Here is a 13506-nt window from a genome sequence, read left to right as displayed (position 1 = left end):
TGATAGAGAACAGCAATCCAAAGTCTGATTGCAAACAGAGACACATATGCAGCCCAAAAGAGAAACAGATTTTTCGTCACAACATATTACTTTTAGGTATCTTTGTCTTGTGGTTATAGTTCTGTTCAGCTGGTGGGTTTACCAATGGAATGACCTAGAGCAACATTAAATCTGCAAGCTTTTGTTCCAAACTTGTCTGTTCTTAATATTGTCTTTCAAGATGCCAGTGCCATAGGATAATGGGTAGGATTTGCGAACCTCCTTGGACAGTAGCTCTATATTTTTAGTTCTGGGAAAAAATTATCTTCACAAACATACTATTTCATTATAATGAATTTAGGACCCATCCTGTGCAACAAGGAGTTCTCAATTTCCATTAGGTCAATGGGAGTTCAAAATGATCCACACTTTTACAAGAGGCTTGAAGATGTGACAATAAATGGGATTTAACTATGTGCTTACAGCTAAGCATGTGTTTAAGTGCTTTTTCTGAATCGGGGCTCTAAAAAGGCAGCTAAGCTGTGCCAGGGCTCTTACACATCAGTTCATTCTCAAGATATGCCAACTCAATCTCAGTCTGATGTACTCCAGCATTTCTTAATAACACTGCTCCAAAGGATTCCCCTGCAAGGTCAAGTGAGCCGTCTCCATTACTGTATACCTGGCCTCCACCTTCCCACAAAATGAAATAATCCTGTGGTCATTCCTCAACACAGTCTCTCCACATTTAACACTGAGCACTGCCTTCCCCTCCTAGATCATTCTGTCTTAAATGGGCGCTGACAGACCAGAGGGGATTCTGTCTTTAAAACCATCCTGAGGAACAACAATTTATTAGTTTGTGCACAATCCACAGGGCTGAGCTGAATTTAAATTTTACTTTAAATTGTGTTATTTAACAACCCCGGTTTGAATAAAAGGGATTTAAGTAGCCTTGATTTCGGGGTGGGAGGGACTATACCTTTTTTTTTTAAATACTTTTACAAACTGAACATTTTTTTAAAAAAGTTTAGTTGTAACAGGGCTTTAACTGTCTCACTAGTCACATGCGCTGTTTCCACTCTACTTTATATTAACCAAACAGCCAAGTGTCAGATAAGCCTCAGCTCTTAAGACCTAATTGTCCAAATGTTAACCTGAAGATGAGGAGAGATCAAGGTACTCTCTTTTTAGGGAGAACAGTTACTTTTCCATACAAGCCAAAGCCTAAATCTGGTAGTATAAGAATCCCTTCCCCAGCAGCTGCTGCTGTTGCCTTGTGTGTTTGGAGATGGGCCTGAACCAAATCTAGAACCTCTCTGAAATTTGGGGTGTTTGAAATTCAATCTAGGATCCTGCCTGTATTTTGTAGCTTGAGACTATCTTTACCTCCTTCACGTAACTCTCCCTTTACTCCCAATTCCCATGCCCGAAAGCCTTAGTTCTATGACTGAGGCCCACCACTGAGGGGGCACCACACATAACAGGGAGTAGAACTTTAAGACAGTACATTCAAATGCAGCATTACTCTGAGGTAGATTAAACTGCACTTACATCTCTTTCAGAAGAAAGATGTTCTGACAAAAGTAACCATGGTGTATAACTTAAAGAAGCAAATCAAAAATAGAAAAAGATGTGACTATAGAACAGCAGAAGAAAATTTGGACTAATCCTTGGCCATCTTAACTGGGGCTCTAAAAAAAAATTTTTTTTAATTAAAGTGAATTTCCTACTTTGCAAACTGCAAGCACCTAACCTGGAAAGTCCTTTCAGTGTCTATTCTTCCTAGTGCTCTTTATAGTACAGAAAGAATACATGAACTTCTGATCTTTAGAAAATGTATGTTCCTTATTCCTGGCCTGAAAATCCATCAAAAGATAGACAGAGGGAATGCTGGGAAACTGTCTGAAAATTACCTTTCTCCCTAAAGCCAATTTCAAATGTCAGATTTTTTTAGGCTGCTGATTGTACCGTGGCTCTTAAACAACAACAAAGCATGGTGTTGTTTCTTTACGTCTTCCCAATGTTATTGAAGTGGGTGCTTTTGAGAGCAAAAAATAACAGAATTCTCCCTCAGAGTACGAGCATCCAAGCAATAGATAATCATCCCCAGACAAAAGGGGAGTAAGAAAAGCTGAAAATAATGATGAGGATTTTAAATATCTAGTCCCTCTGCTCTTATATAAACTCTTCCAGTTCTAGCTGAACTTTTGCTCTATCGTAGGCCTGGTCTACACTATGCATTTAAACTGATTTTAGCAGCGTTAAACCGATTTAACGCTGTACCCGTCCACACAACGAGGCCCTTTATATCAGTATAAAGGGCTCTTTAAATCGGTTTCTGTACTCCTCCCCAAAGAGAGGAGTAGCACTAAAATCGGTATTACCATATTGGATTAGGGTTAGTGTGGCAGCAAATCAACGGTATTGGCCTCCGGGCGGTATCCCACAGTGCTCCACTGTGACCGCTCTGGACAGCAATCTGAACTCGGATGCAGTGGCCAGGTAGACCGGAAAAGCCCCGCGAACTTTTGAATTGCATTTCCTGTTTGTGCAGCGTGGAGCTCTGATCAGCACAGGTGGCGATGCAGTCCCAAATCCAAAAAGAGCTCCAGCATGGACCGTACGGGAGATACTCGATCTGACCGCTGTATGGGGAGAGAAATCTGTTCTATCAGAGCTCCGTTACAGAAGACGAAATGCCAAAGCATTTGAAAAAAATCTCCAGGCTATGATACAGAGTCCACAGCACAGTGCTGCGTGACACGCGTAATGGAAAGCCAAAGAATCAAATGGACGCTCATGGAGGGAGGGAGGGGATACCGAGGATTCCAGCTATCCCCAGTCCCCGCAGTCTCCGAAAATCATTTGCATTCTTGGCTGAGCTCCCAATGCCTGTAGGGTCAAACACATTGTCCGGGTTCAGGGTCTATTTCGTCAATTTACCCCCCCTCCCCCTCCATGATAGAAAAGGGAAAAAAATCGTTTCTTGACTTTTTTATATGTCACCCTATGTATACTGAATGCTACTGTAGACACGGTGCTGCAGCAGTAAACAGTAGCATCCTCTCTCCTCCCCTCCCCGGTGGCAGACAGTACAGTGCAGTAGGACTGATAGCCATCCTCGTCATGAGCCCGTGAGTGCTCCTGGCTGGCCTCAGGTGAGGCTGGCCGGGGGCGCCTGGATAAAAATAGGAATGATTCCCGGTCATTCCCAGTAGATGGTACAGAATGGCTGGTAACCGTCCTCATCATAGCAACTAGGGGCTGAGCTCCATCAGCCCCCTCCCTTTCATGTGTAAAGAAAAGATTGTGTACTGCCTGGACTATCATAGCAGCAGGATGCTGGGCTCCTCTCCCCCGCACCACTTAATGTCCTGCCTGGCCTATCATAGCAGCTGGAGGCTGCCTCCCCCCCCATTTTATCTCAGTAACAAGTCAGTGTTTCTTATTCCTGCATTCTTTATTACTTCATCACACAAATGTGGGGGACACTGCCACAGCAGCCCAGGAAGGTTTGGGGAGGAGGGAAGCAATGGGTGGGGTTGCTGCAGGGACACCCCCTAGAATGCCATGCAGCTCATAATTTCTGCAGGATCTGACACGGAGCGGCTGTGCTCTCTGGTTCTGTGATACACTGGTTCTCTAGTACACTTGCTCCATATTCTAGACAGGACTGACTCTATTTTTAGATACCATAAAGGAGGGAATGACCCAGGGGGTCATTCCCATTTTTGTCTTTGCGTCCCCGGCTGACCTCAGCCAGGGGCACCCATGACAGCAGCAGACGGTACAGAACAACTGATAACCGTCATCTCATCGCCAATTTACAATGGCGCAGCAGACAGTACAGAACGACTGATAACCATCTCTGCTCTCATGCAAAGGCAAATGAATGCTGCTGTGTAGTGCTGCAGTACTGCCTCTGTCAGCGGCATCCAGTACACATATGGTGACAGTAAAAAAAAGCTGAACGGGCTCCATGGTTGCTGTGCTATGACATCTGCCAGGGCAATCCAGGGAAAAAGGGTGCGAAATGATTGTCTGCCGTTGCTTTCCTGGAGGAAGGAATGACTGACGACATTTACCCAGAACCACCCGCGACAATGATTTTTGCCCCATCAGGCACTGGGAATTCCAAGGGGCGGAGGAGACTGTGGGAAATATGGGATAGCTATGGAATAGCTACCCACAGTGCAACGCTCCAGAAATTGACACTAGCCTCGGACCATGGACGCACACCGCCAAATTAATGTGCTTAGTGTGGCTGCATGCACTTGACTTTATACAATCTGTTTTACAAAACCGGCTTATGTAAAATCGGAATAATCCCGTAGTGTAGACGTACCCGTAGTCTGAAGTGTCTCATCACCTATTCCACTCCGGCCTGTTGGGCCTCAGTTATCTGAAAAACTTTCTTAATAAATTCAGAAAGACTGACTTAAAACAATGCCAATGGCATAACTTGCAGCCCTGTCCTCAGTTCAAACCCTTAAGCTACCATGAATATTGTAGGACAAAGGAAGCCTTTATTGGATCTCCCAACCACCCCATTTACAATCAAGTCTCCTGGGTACTGAACAAAGCCAGAAATGATAAAACTTCCAGCCACCAGAGGAGTTATTTATTGTAATAGTAGTAAAGCTTTAGGCTCTGGGTAACATTTCCCCTGTGCTCAAGTTCTGCTCTGTGCAAAAATATGAAATGAAATACGGGACTGTGATGCTCCAAACAAAACTGGTAGCAAAGGATGTACTGAAAATATCTAGATGAAAAATTGTCTTTACAAACATGACCATTCACCCTTGTGTTTATAATTATCTGTTTAAGTTTACAGTGATTTTAAATTGTCATATTAGCATGGTCATGTGCGTCCATATGTGTAAACAAGCTCAATTTATTCTGCTTCAGAAACAGTAAAAAAAACTGTATAAATGCACTTGTTTGTTGCCATCAATCCATCTAACAGGTGTGTTTCTTTAGCAGATCAGTTGTCTACCATGTTTTATCTTCACAGGAGAACAGGTATTTATTATATAATGGGTTCTCTACCAGTGAGCTCCAGTACACCTCTACCCCGATATAATATGAATTCGGATATAATGCAGTAAAGCAGCGCTCTGGGGGGCGGGGCTGCGCGCTCTGGCGGATCAAATCAAGTTCGATATAATGCGCTTTCACCTTTAAAATGGTAAGATTTTTTGGCTCCCGAGGACAGCGTTATATCGAGGTAGAGGTGTATTTCCTAAAATCCACAGCACTTCTGCTTTCCTCATTCACATTTTAGAAATGGGGCCACATAGAAATCAAAGAGCATTCTCAACTCTTTAATGTTCAACATTTAAAATTCCTCCTTCAGTTTCAAGAGGAGTTGGCATTATTTTTCACTGTATAGAAATGTTGTTTTCTGCTGTTAAACAGCTGTTGTGCATCACCCCAGATGTGGCTACATTTCAGTGGCAGGTGAATTAATCTCTGCTATATGATCTGTAGAGCATTTTGAAATGAATCACATATAAAGTGCTATGTAAATCATCACGATAACACTTTTCCTGTATATAGCCCCTTTCATCAGAGGATTTCAAAGTGCTTTCAAAAAGTGAGTCGTATTAGTCGCTTTTTACATATGAGAACCAAAACATGTATTTAACCATGAGGGCCTGTGTTTCCACTTGTTATTCTGAACCTCCTTTTTAATTCCTTTTCCTCCAAGAAGTCTTTCTGTCCTGTCACTAACATACCTGTGTGCACCAGCTTACCTTTCATCAGGAGGCCAGTGTAAATAGTTCATTCCAAGGCTATTATTGGGGGTGTGCTGATTAGATTGATCTATGTAGGTTATGTATTTAGTCCCCTCTTCCAACTACTCAGGGCTGGTGCTTGCATTTAGGCAGCTTAGGCAATCACCTAGGGCGCCAGCATTATTAGGGGGTGGCATTTTGCTGGAGGGGGCGGCAGGCGGCTCCGTTGGAGCTGCCGCAGTGGTGCCTGCAGAGGGTCCGCTGGTCCGCTGCTCCGGTGGAGCTGCCGCAGTCGTGCCTGCGGACGGTCGGCTGCTTGCGCGGCTGCAGTGGACCTCCCGCAGGCACGACTGCGGCAGCTCCACCGGAGCCGCGGGAGCAGCCGACTGTCCGCAGGCAGGACTGCGGAGCCGGGGGACCAGTGCGCGGGGCGGCGAAATGACCGTGCGCCTAAGGCACTCAAACCCCTAGCGCCGGTCCTGCAACTACCACAGTTATACATCCAGCCCAGCCCTGGAGAACTCCAGATCAGTCTTGAGTTCTTACCCTAGATCTCCACCCAAGCAGCACCTTCACCACTTCTGCACATGGCAATTGGAAATCAATGGCCTCAACCTAACAATGGCACGTTTTCATTTAATGTGACCGCCAGTTGAATTTTATTGTCATTCAACTCTAGCAAAACAACTTCAAATCAATTGCATAGTTCCACCTGACTGACTCCTGATTGTCTCTACAACCCATTTTTGGCATTTTAATTCCGTTCTGCTGTTCATTGTTTAGCATCTTCATTCTCTTGAAGATCAAACCTACCTGGTGCTGAAAAGGGAGATGTGTTTTCATGCTCATTCTCCTCCTCTTGATTTTCCACAATGATGTTCCCATTTTCAATATTTTCATGTTTCCCATTTTGAAGCATTTTGCTTGTGCCATTGGCAGAGTGGATCAGTCGCTGACGCTGCACAGGAACAAACACAGACCAAAAAACCAAAGTAATCTCTGAAAAACTCTTAGCTTTGCTAATCTTGTTCACCTGGTCAGTTCTGTTCTTTCAAACCCTACCACCTTGGAGACCCTGATCAAATTTTCAAATGAATCCTATTTTAGCACAGAGTAATGAACATGGCTCATTTGGAAACATTTCTCACCTATGTCTTCAGGCCTCAAGCCAGGAGCTGGGCTCATACCCAGTGGTGATGCTGCAGTGCTGTACTCCCGGGACTGCTGCACTATCAGTGGTGCTGTCCTTCAGATGAAACATTAACTGAAGTCACTTCTGCCCTGCTCCAATTCCTTCCCCACCCAGTCCCCCCAGGTAGAATTTAAAGATCCCCTCAGGTAGAATTTAAAGATCCTGTGACACTTTTCAAACGGGTGAAGATTAGCCCTGCAGCATCCCTGGTCTAATTAAACATGAGGGTTTTTCATTGCTTTTGTGGAGCACATGTTGCTATGCTCACTGCTCTACAGTAGCTACAATGGTTGTTATTCAAAATAAATATTCACCATATAATAAGAGCTGGGACACTGCACTAATTTCATACATTTCAGAAAGGCATGAGCTGTGCTATCTTAGTTGGAATGATACAATAACTATTGGCAAGTGCTGTCTTTTTTAATGGCAGCTGCTCCAACTCACTTGAAAGTGCTTTACAGTACCTTGAACATGAAAGGTGCTGCCAGCATGTGAAACAATTTTAAGCCTAGTGTAACTGAAAAGGGAATTGAAAGTAGAGAGAACTCAAATCCACAATATGTTGCCAAACTTTGGTGGTTTGCATACAGTGGAACCCACGTCTGGTTTGGGGTTTAGTTTTGCAAACTAAAAATACCAGCTTTCTGGCCATTTCACTATTCAAAAATACTTTCTTATGGCTCAGCTAATTGGCTGGAAAGCAACCCAGCTGCTGCTTAGTGGTTTAGCTGAACTTCTCCCACTCCTTATACTGCACCACAGAGCTCACTTTCTAAAAACATATTTGTGTATGGTGGTTAGTTGGATCTCCCCCACTCCAAACATGCAGAATTTATGCTAAACTGCCATGGACTGTTCACAGTGTGCTATAGTCCTGGGAGCTGTGTTATCTCCTTTATGTTATTGGAACTTGCAAGAATCTATTTTTCCTATACTTGTAAATCCCAAAATAAAAAGCCCTTCACTTGGACTTCATGTTATTCAGAAACAAAGGATGAAATCCTAGCTCCACTGAAGTCAATGGGGTTTTGCCATGGACTTCATTTAAGCTCAGGACCTTGTTGTTTGACCATTCTCAGGACTTTTGCTGCAGGGTTATGTGGAAGACAGGCTATTGCAGTGACAACATGTTCACTGAGGGCTAATCTGAGCCTGTCTGAAGAAAACGTCCCTTGTGAAAAGTTTGCTCAGCTTTCTCCTTTGTTATATATAACTCAGGACTATAAAGGTTAAATGCATTAGGCAAATGTCTGATGTGATTTGAAGCTCAACTACTAAAACAACTAATAAGGTCCTATGGTTGATTTATCTCTGTTACCTTCCCTCAGTTCACTACTCTTATAAGTGCTCAAATGCAGTTCCAGTGGCTAAAGAAAAAAAATCCATCTTCTTCTAGCAAGAGGAGCTTCTTAATCTTTATTCCCCTTGCACCTTCAAGGGTCCTCCTTCCATAGTGACCTACCTTTCAGTGAAAAGGGCTTCGTATGACACCTATCATCCTGTCCTAGGCACCAATCAGTATAGTCACTAGAAAGTGACTTAAGTCTCTGCTGTCCTAGGAGCTGAGCTGGAGAGTCAACCTGTGATTCCAATGCCGAAAGCATCTCTATAAAAGATCACTGAGTGGGAAAGTGGTCCTTTGGCAAACCCCCTTCAAAGCACTCATTTGTTATTCTCTTAGTGACCTTACCTCGTTAATAATGAGCCTGCTTGCCATCCGCAGCCTGGTTCTGGGTCCAAATTTATTTGTAATCATTATTCGTAAGCCAGCTTCAGGGAAGCGGAATTTCGGAGGACTGGAGCAGATGATCTCATCCACCATCACCACCGGGTTTTTGCCATATTGCTGCTTTCCCTTCACTAGTGATCACAATGCCAAGAGTTAGTTGGGAAATTCATTTCACCAGGCGTTCCTTTGCCGAGAGTTGCCCCATTGTGACTCATGCAAGGGATCACATTTACCTGAGTTCTTGAATTTGCTAGCAACAATCCCACAGTGTTTCTTGAGCCTCACAAATTTGATCATCATTGACTCTCCCTCTCTACCTGATTCAGATCATGTATTGAAGGAGGTTTTCACTATCTTGAGTGGAAATAGGTTGGTATGGTTCTCATCAAGCCGTTCATACTGGGCCACCATTTTTCTTTGTTTGCAGACCATCACCATTCATCACGGATTAGCAAGCGTTTCACAGACCACGCACAACTGAGAGAGCATATACAGCTCTTTGAAAACTGTAATGCTATCCAGTTTGTTTAAGGTGCTTAGCAGCTGTGCAGCCCGTGGTCTCTTCTAGAGCCCTGAAAGGGTCCCTTAGTGTTGGGTTCCCAGTCCCTGCAGAACCTCACTTTAATTGAATAGAATATTAACAATATCTCTAACAATATGGGATTTCAAACTGTCCACATTTAACACAATTACTCCTGGATAATTGTTACAATTGATCCTTTAATACAAAAGAACATTAAAATTATACAAAGGTCGGAGTTGTGGTACGGTATTACAATAATAAAAGGCACTATATTACACTAGGAATCAATACAAGTGTAATCAAAGGCTTCTTAAACTTCACAAATCCAAGCCAGTATTTCTTAATGCTACAAACTACACATAGCAAGCACAGCAAGGCTCAGCAGACAGGAGACATACCCATGTGCAGTTAGAAAATAGGGCAAGAAGTATGCATGTGATTGAAATAAAAAATTATCCCCTGAGTGTGGGGGGCAGAGAGAAAACAGCATTCTTTACTGCTTGGGTTATTGCCCCTTTTTTTTTAGATAGCAGGTTACTTACATTAAGAGGAGCGGAATTGAGGAGGCAAAAGTGAAAGACAATCATTAGTGCATAGTTTCAGTCAGGAAGCAAAGGAAATCTGGGAAAACATTCAACTCAAATGAAGAACTTAGAATTGATCTGTCATGTAAATGTATAGAAAGCTACATAGTTACTGAGCCTACATCTGTTATTCACTCCAGTGATTAAATATTTTTGTTTTTTTAGGATGAGGTCAGTTTCAATATACATGTGCAAACTACATAATCTATTGAAGCTTTGCAGCTTGTAGCATCTTCTAACACATACGTTTTGGGATCTGAGAACAGATCCTCTCATTAACATCCACCCCCAAAAAACTTCTGGATGAGATTGTAAATCTGCAATACATCCTTTTACTCTCCTGTGCTTGAGTCTCTTGGTACTGGAGGAGGCAGAACGTCACAAGACACTGTTTTGTGTTTCATTAAAATGAGGCTTTCGGTAAGGGCATGGTGCTCACATGAAGCACATAAAGATATCTTAAAGTTTCAAAAGAAAACATGTTCTATCCAGAGCATCAGTTAAGTAGTTTTGGCCTTGCAGTTTAATCTACAATGAAGGATGAAACTAGGAATAATTTTGTACTGGGTGAAGGTAAAGCAGCAATTATCCTCAGACTCCCAATATCTTCATTCAAATTTAATGGGATATTGCAGTGGATGCAAAATAAGGAGCAGTGCTCTTCTGAAGGCTCTCTAGGAAGTGATTGCACTGAGGCTATTTTTCCTGTGAAGCAGTGTATAGCCAAGATAGCCTGAACACTTACAGCTGTGATCTGACTCTCATTTAAAGAAGACTCAACCATAGCAGCCTAACATTTGCTTTAGTCGAGAAAAAAAAATGTTTGACAACAATCCTGGTAAAGAAGAAAGCCCTGACACTTTGATTTAACACAGTCTTGCTAGACAAGCAACTCTCAAGTGAGTTTCTCCAGTGAAATCTCCAAAGCACTCCTTGATCATGCAACTTGTCAGTGAAAAGAACACAGAAGTACTGCAGTCACAATGGAACTAATTCTAGAAGCACTAATGAGATTGTGGCAAAACATGCTCAGGTCAGAATAGGGTAACCTTATTTTCCCGAAGGCCTCTACTGCCTGCCTGCCTGGGATTGGCCTGGCCCAAGCCACTCTCCCGATCCCTTCCTCCCTTCTGCTCAGGGCTGGCATTGCTGCTCTTCCACCTCCACCTGCATGTTCCTCCATGCCCCACTAGGAAGTGCAACACACTTTTTTTTGGCAAAACTGGGTATTTGTCCAGTTTTCTCTTGCCAGCTGATGATCAGTTGGCAAGAGAAAATGGGACAAATGCCTGGTTTTGCCAAAAAAGTTGGGATGGCTGGGACAGGGCTTAAAAAAGGGATTGTCACGGCCAAAACGAGACATATGATCACCCTAGGTCAGAAGGACCTTTGATGAATTACAGGGTAAAAACCTCACCATCGAGGTACAGTGCACAGATTATGGGTGTATGAATTACTGCAGCCCGAAGGCTAACACAGCACATTTATTCTGCCTGTTTTTCTTTTCAATCTGATTCCATCTGTTTCTAGAGACACACGGCCCAGCTTCATATGGTTCAGATGGGTCCCATTTCACAAATGGCATAAGTGTTTTTTACAAATAAAGGAAAAGCATTTTCTGCAACTCCTTTGTACATCCTGCAAGGGGAATATCCTCCAGCCATGGTATTTTCTTTTCAGAAATAGGCAAACTTTCTGTTCATCACTCAGGGTCTGATGCAAAGTCTACTAGAATCAGTGGAAAGCCACTCATTGACTTCAACAGGCCACTCATTGAGTTCAAGCCCTGTGGCATCTAACCTGTGTTCAGTACAGACTCATACAACACACTCTTAGCAAGAGTTTTCTGTTACCAGGGAGGAATCAAACCCATGCCATTTTAAAATGGGAGCATTATTAACAGGAGTATAAATCTTTTGCCTTCACTTCTGCGTATAGAACTCGTCCTTGAAATTGAATTTTTCTCAGGGTGAAAAGCTCTCTGTATGAAAATCCAGTAATGGAACCTTTTATGTTTCACCAGTAGAAGCTCTTGAAAGTAATAAAATGTATGAGCATCAAAGGCAGCTGTACAATATGTGAACCTCCCTTTTATCTGCACCTACAGTCATAGAATTCCCATCACTAGTATGAAGAAAGCACCTAACTGAGAGCAGCTGTTCTTTGTTAGAAAATAATCAGACTTGGTATGCACGGGCAGGAGCAGATTAAGGTCAGATCCAGCCCATTGAACTCTGGGGTGATATAGCAGTGGATTCTGAAACTTGCTTGCCACAAGTAGGAGGCAAGGCAGCAGGCCAGCTGATGGCAGCCTCCCCACACCCACTCCCACACACACACCTGAAGACGGCTGGCAGTACCTGAGGAAGATGGAGTTCAACTCAGGAGGAAGCTGGCCAAGAGCAGGCCAAGGCAGAGGCAATGCAAGGTCATGGCACATTCTTGCCCAAGAGGAATGAGGTGCAGCAGGCAGCCATGTGACTGTCTTTAGGAGAAGGATCTTTTTGCCTGATGCACAAAGTTGTGAGGCAACCTGGATAAAGCACCTCTCCCACTAACCACCACAGTTCCTTCTCTATCCCCTCATCTTTATCCCATCAATGTTTTCTCTTCCTCTCTCAAACTAGGCAGGTCCCCTTACTTCCCTTTGTCCACTGTCCCCATGGTAATGCTCATTCCCACACTACCCCACCTCTGATTTCTAGTGGTGGTTTGGTCCCTCCCATGTGGTCTTAGATTGTGGTAAGAGGGGTAGACTGCGGCTGGGGATGAGGAAGGGGAGGAGCATCAGATATGGGGAGGGGGTTGGCCTCAGATTTCAAGACAACAGAAAAGTTAACAGAGAAGAAATCTGTTGTGGGGAAAGTTTGAAGGGAATGAAATTTGGGTGGATCTAAGCTATTTTTAGCCTCCTTATATAATGCCTCTGAGAAACTCAAAGCACTTTACAGACATTAATTGGTCCTCACAACATGCCCATGAGGCAGATAGTGGTAAGTAACTATTCAATATTATTAGCCCCAATTTACACAGTGGCTAGAGAAATTGAAGTTTAAAGAACATATATGACTTAGGTAAAGTCACACAGCAAAATGGCATCCACGCCAGAAACAGAACTCAGGTGTTTCAACTCCTAGGCCTGCATTCTAACCATCTCCCTGGTGGAGCAGATCAACCTCAACATCCCTTGAAAGAACTCTGACCAATTAAGTGATATGCAGCACTTCCAGCTTTTTGTCATATAGGAAGATTATTCTCTAATCCTGAGGAAGATTATTCTTTAATCCTGAGGAAATCTCCCATGAATCCAAGAAAGAATGGATAGTTCACTATGCAATAGCCCTTCTGTTACCTGAAGATCCAACATAAAGAAGGATCATAATACTTGCTACAAAGTGATTTTCTCTTAATCATGCCATGGTTTCATATAAGAAATGGATTAATTTATTTGATTATTAATATTTATACTAGAATAGTGCCTATGACCCCAACTGAGACCGGGGCCACATTATGTTAGGCACAGTAGAGTATTGTAAAAGACAATGCCTACTCTGGACAGCTCCTAATCTAAATACACAAGGTAGAAAAGGGGAGGGGGCATATTCATACTGCAAGTATGTGGTGAGGTGGATTGACCCAAAATGCACTGGGTGAATAGAGCCTTAGCCCACCTCTCTTATACCACTAGCCACCCTTTCCAAATGCTGCCCACATTTCAAGAAGATGCAGCTTCTAGATACTTGAAGTTGCTAGCA

At 43.2% G+C, this 13506-nt stretch overlaps 2 protein-coding genes across 4 annotated transcripts in view; one reads left to right on the top strand and one right to left on the bottom strand.

Moving 5' to 3' along the window:
• Positions 1-13506, top strand: part of ATXN3 (ataxin 3) — a 464297-nt gene that overhangs the window by 154487 nt on the left and 296304 nt on the right. The gene's annotated exons all lie outside the window — the stretch shown is intronic.
• Positions 1-13506, bottom strand: part of SLC24A4 (solute carrier family 24 member 4) — a 154637-nt gene that overhangs the window by 16871 nt on the left and 124260 nt on the right. For both annotated transcript variants that reach the window (XM_050953271.1, XM_050953272.1), the window contains exons 11-12: positions 8606-8775; positions 6534-6678 (exon numbers count right to left, since the gene is read on the bottom strand). In XM_050953271.1, the coding sequence (XP_050809228.1) occupies positions 6534-6678; positions 8606-8775 (315 nt within the window). The remainder of the gene's footprint in view (positions 1-6533; positions 6679-8605; positions 8776-13506) is intronic.

Source organism: Gopherus flavomarginatus, chromosome 5 (genome assembly GCF_025201925.1).
Source record: "Gopherus flavomarginatus isolate rGopFla2 chromosome 5, rGopFla2.mat.asm, whole genome shotgun sequence".
Classification (NCBI taxonomy): Eukaryota; Metazoa; Chordata; order Testudines; family Testudinidae; genus Gopherus; species Gopherus flavomarginatus.
This window is presented reverse-complemented; position numbering and strand designations above follow the sequence as displayed.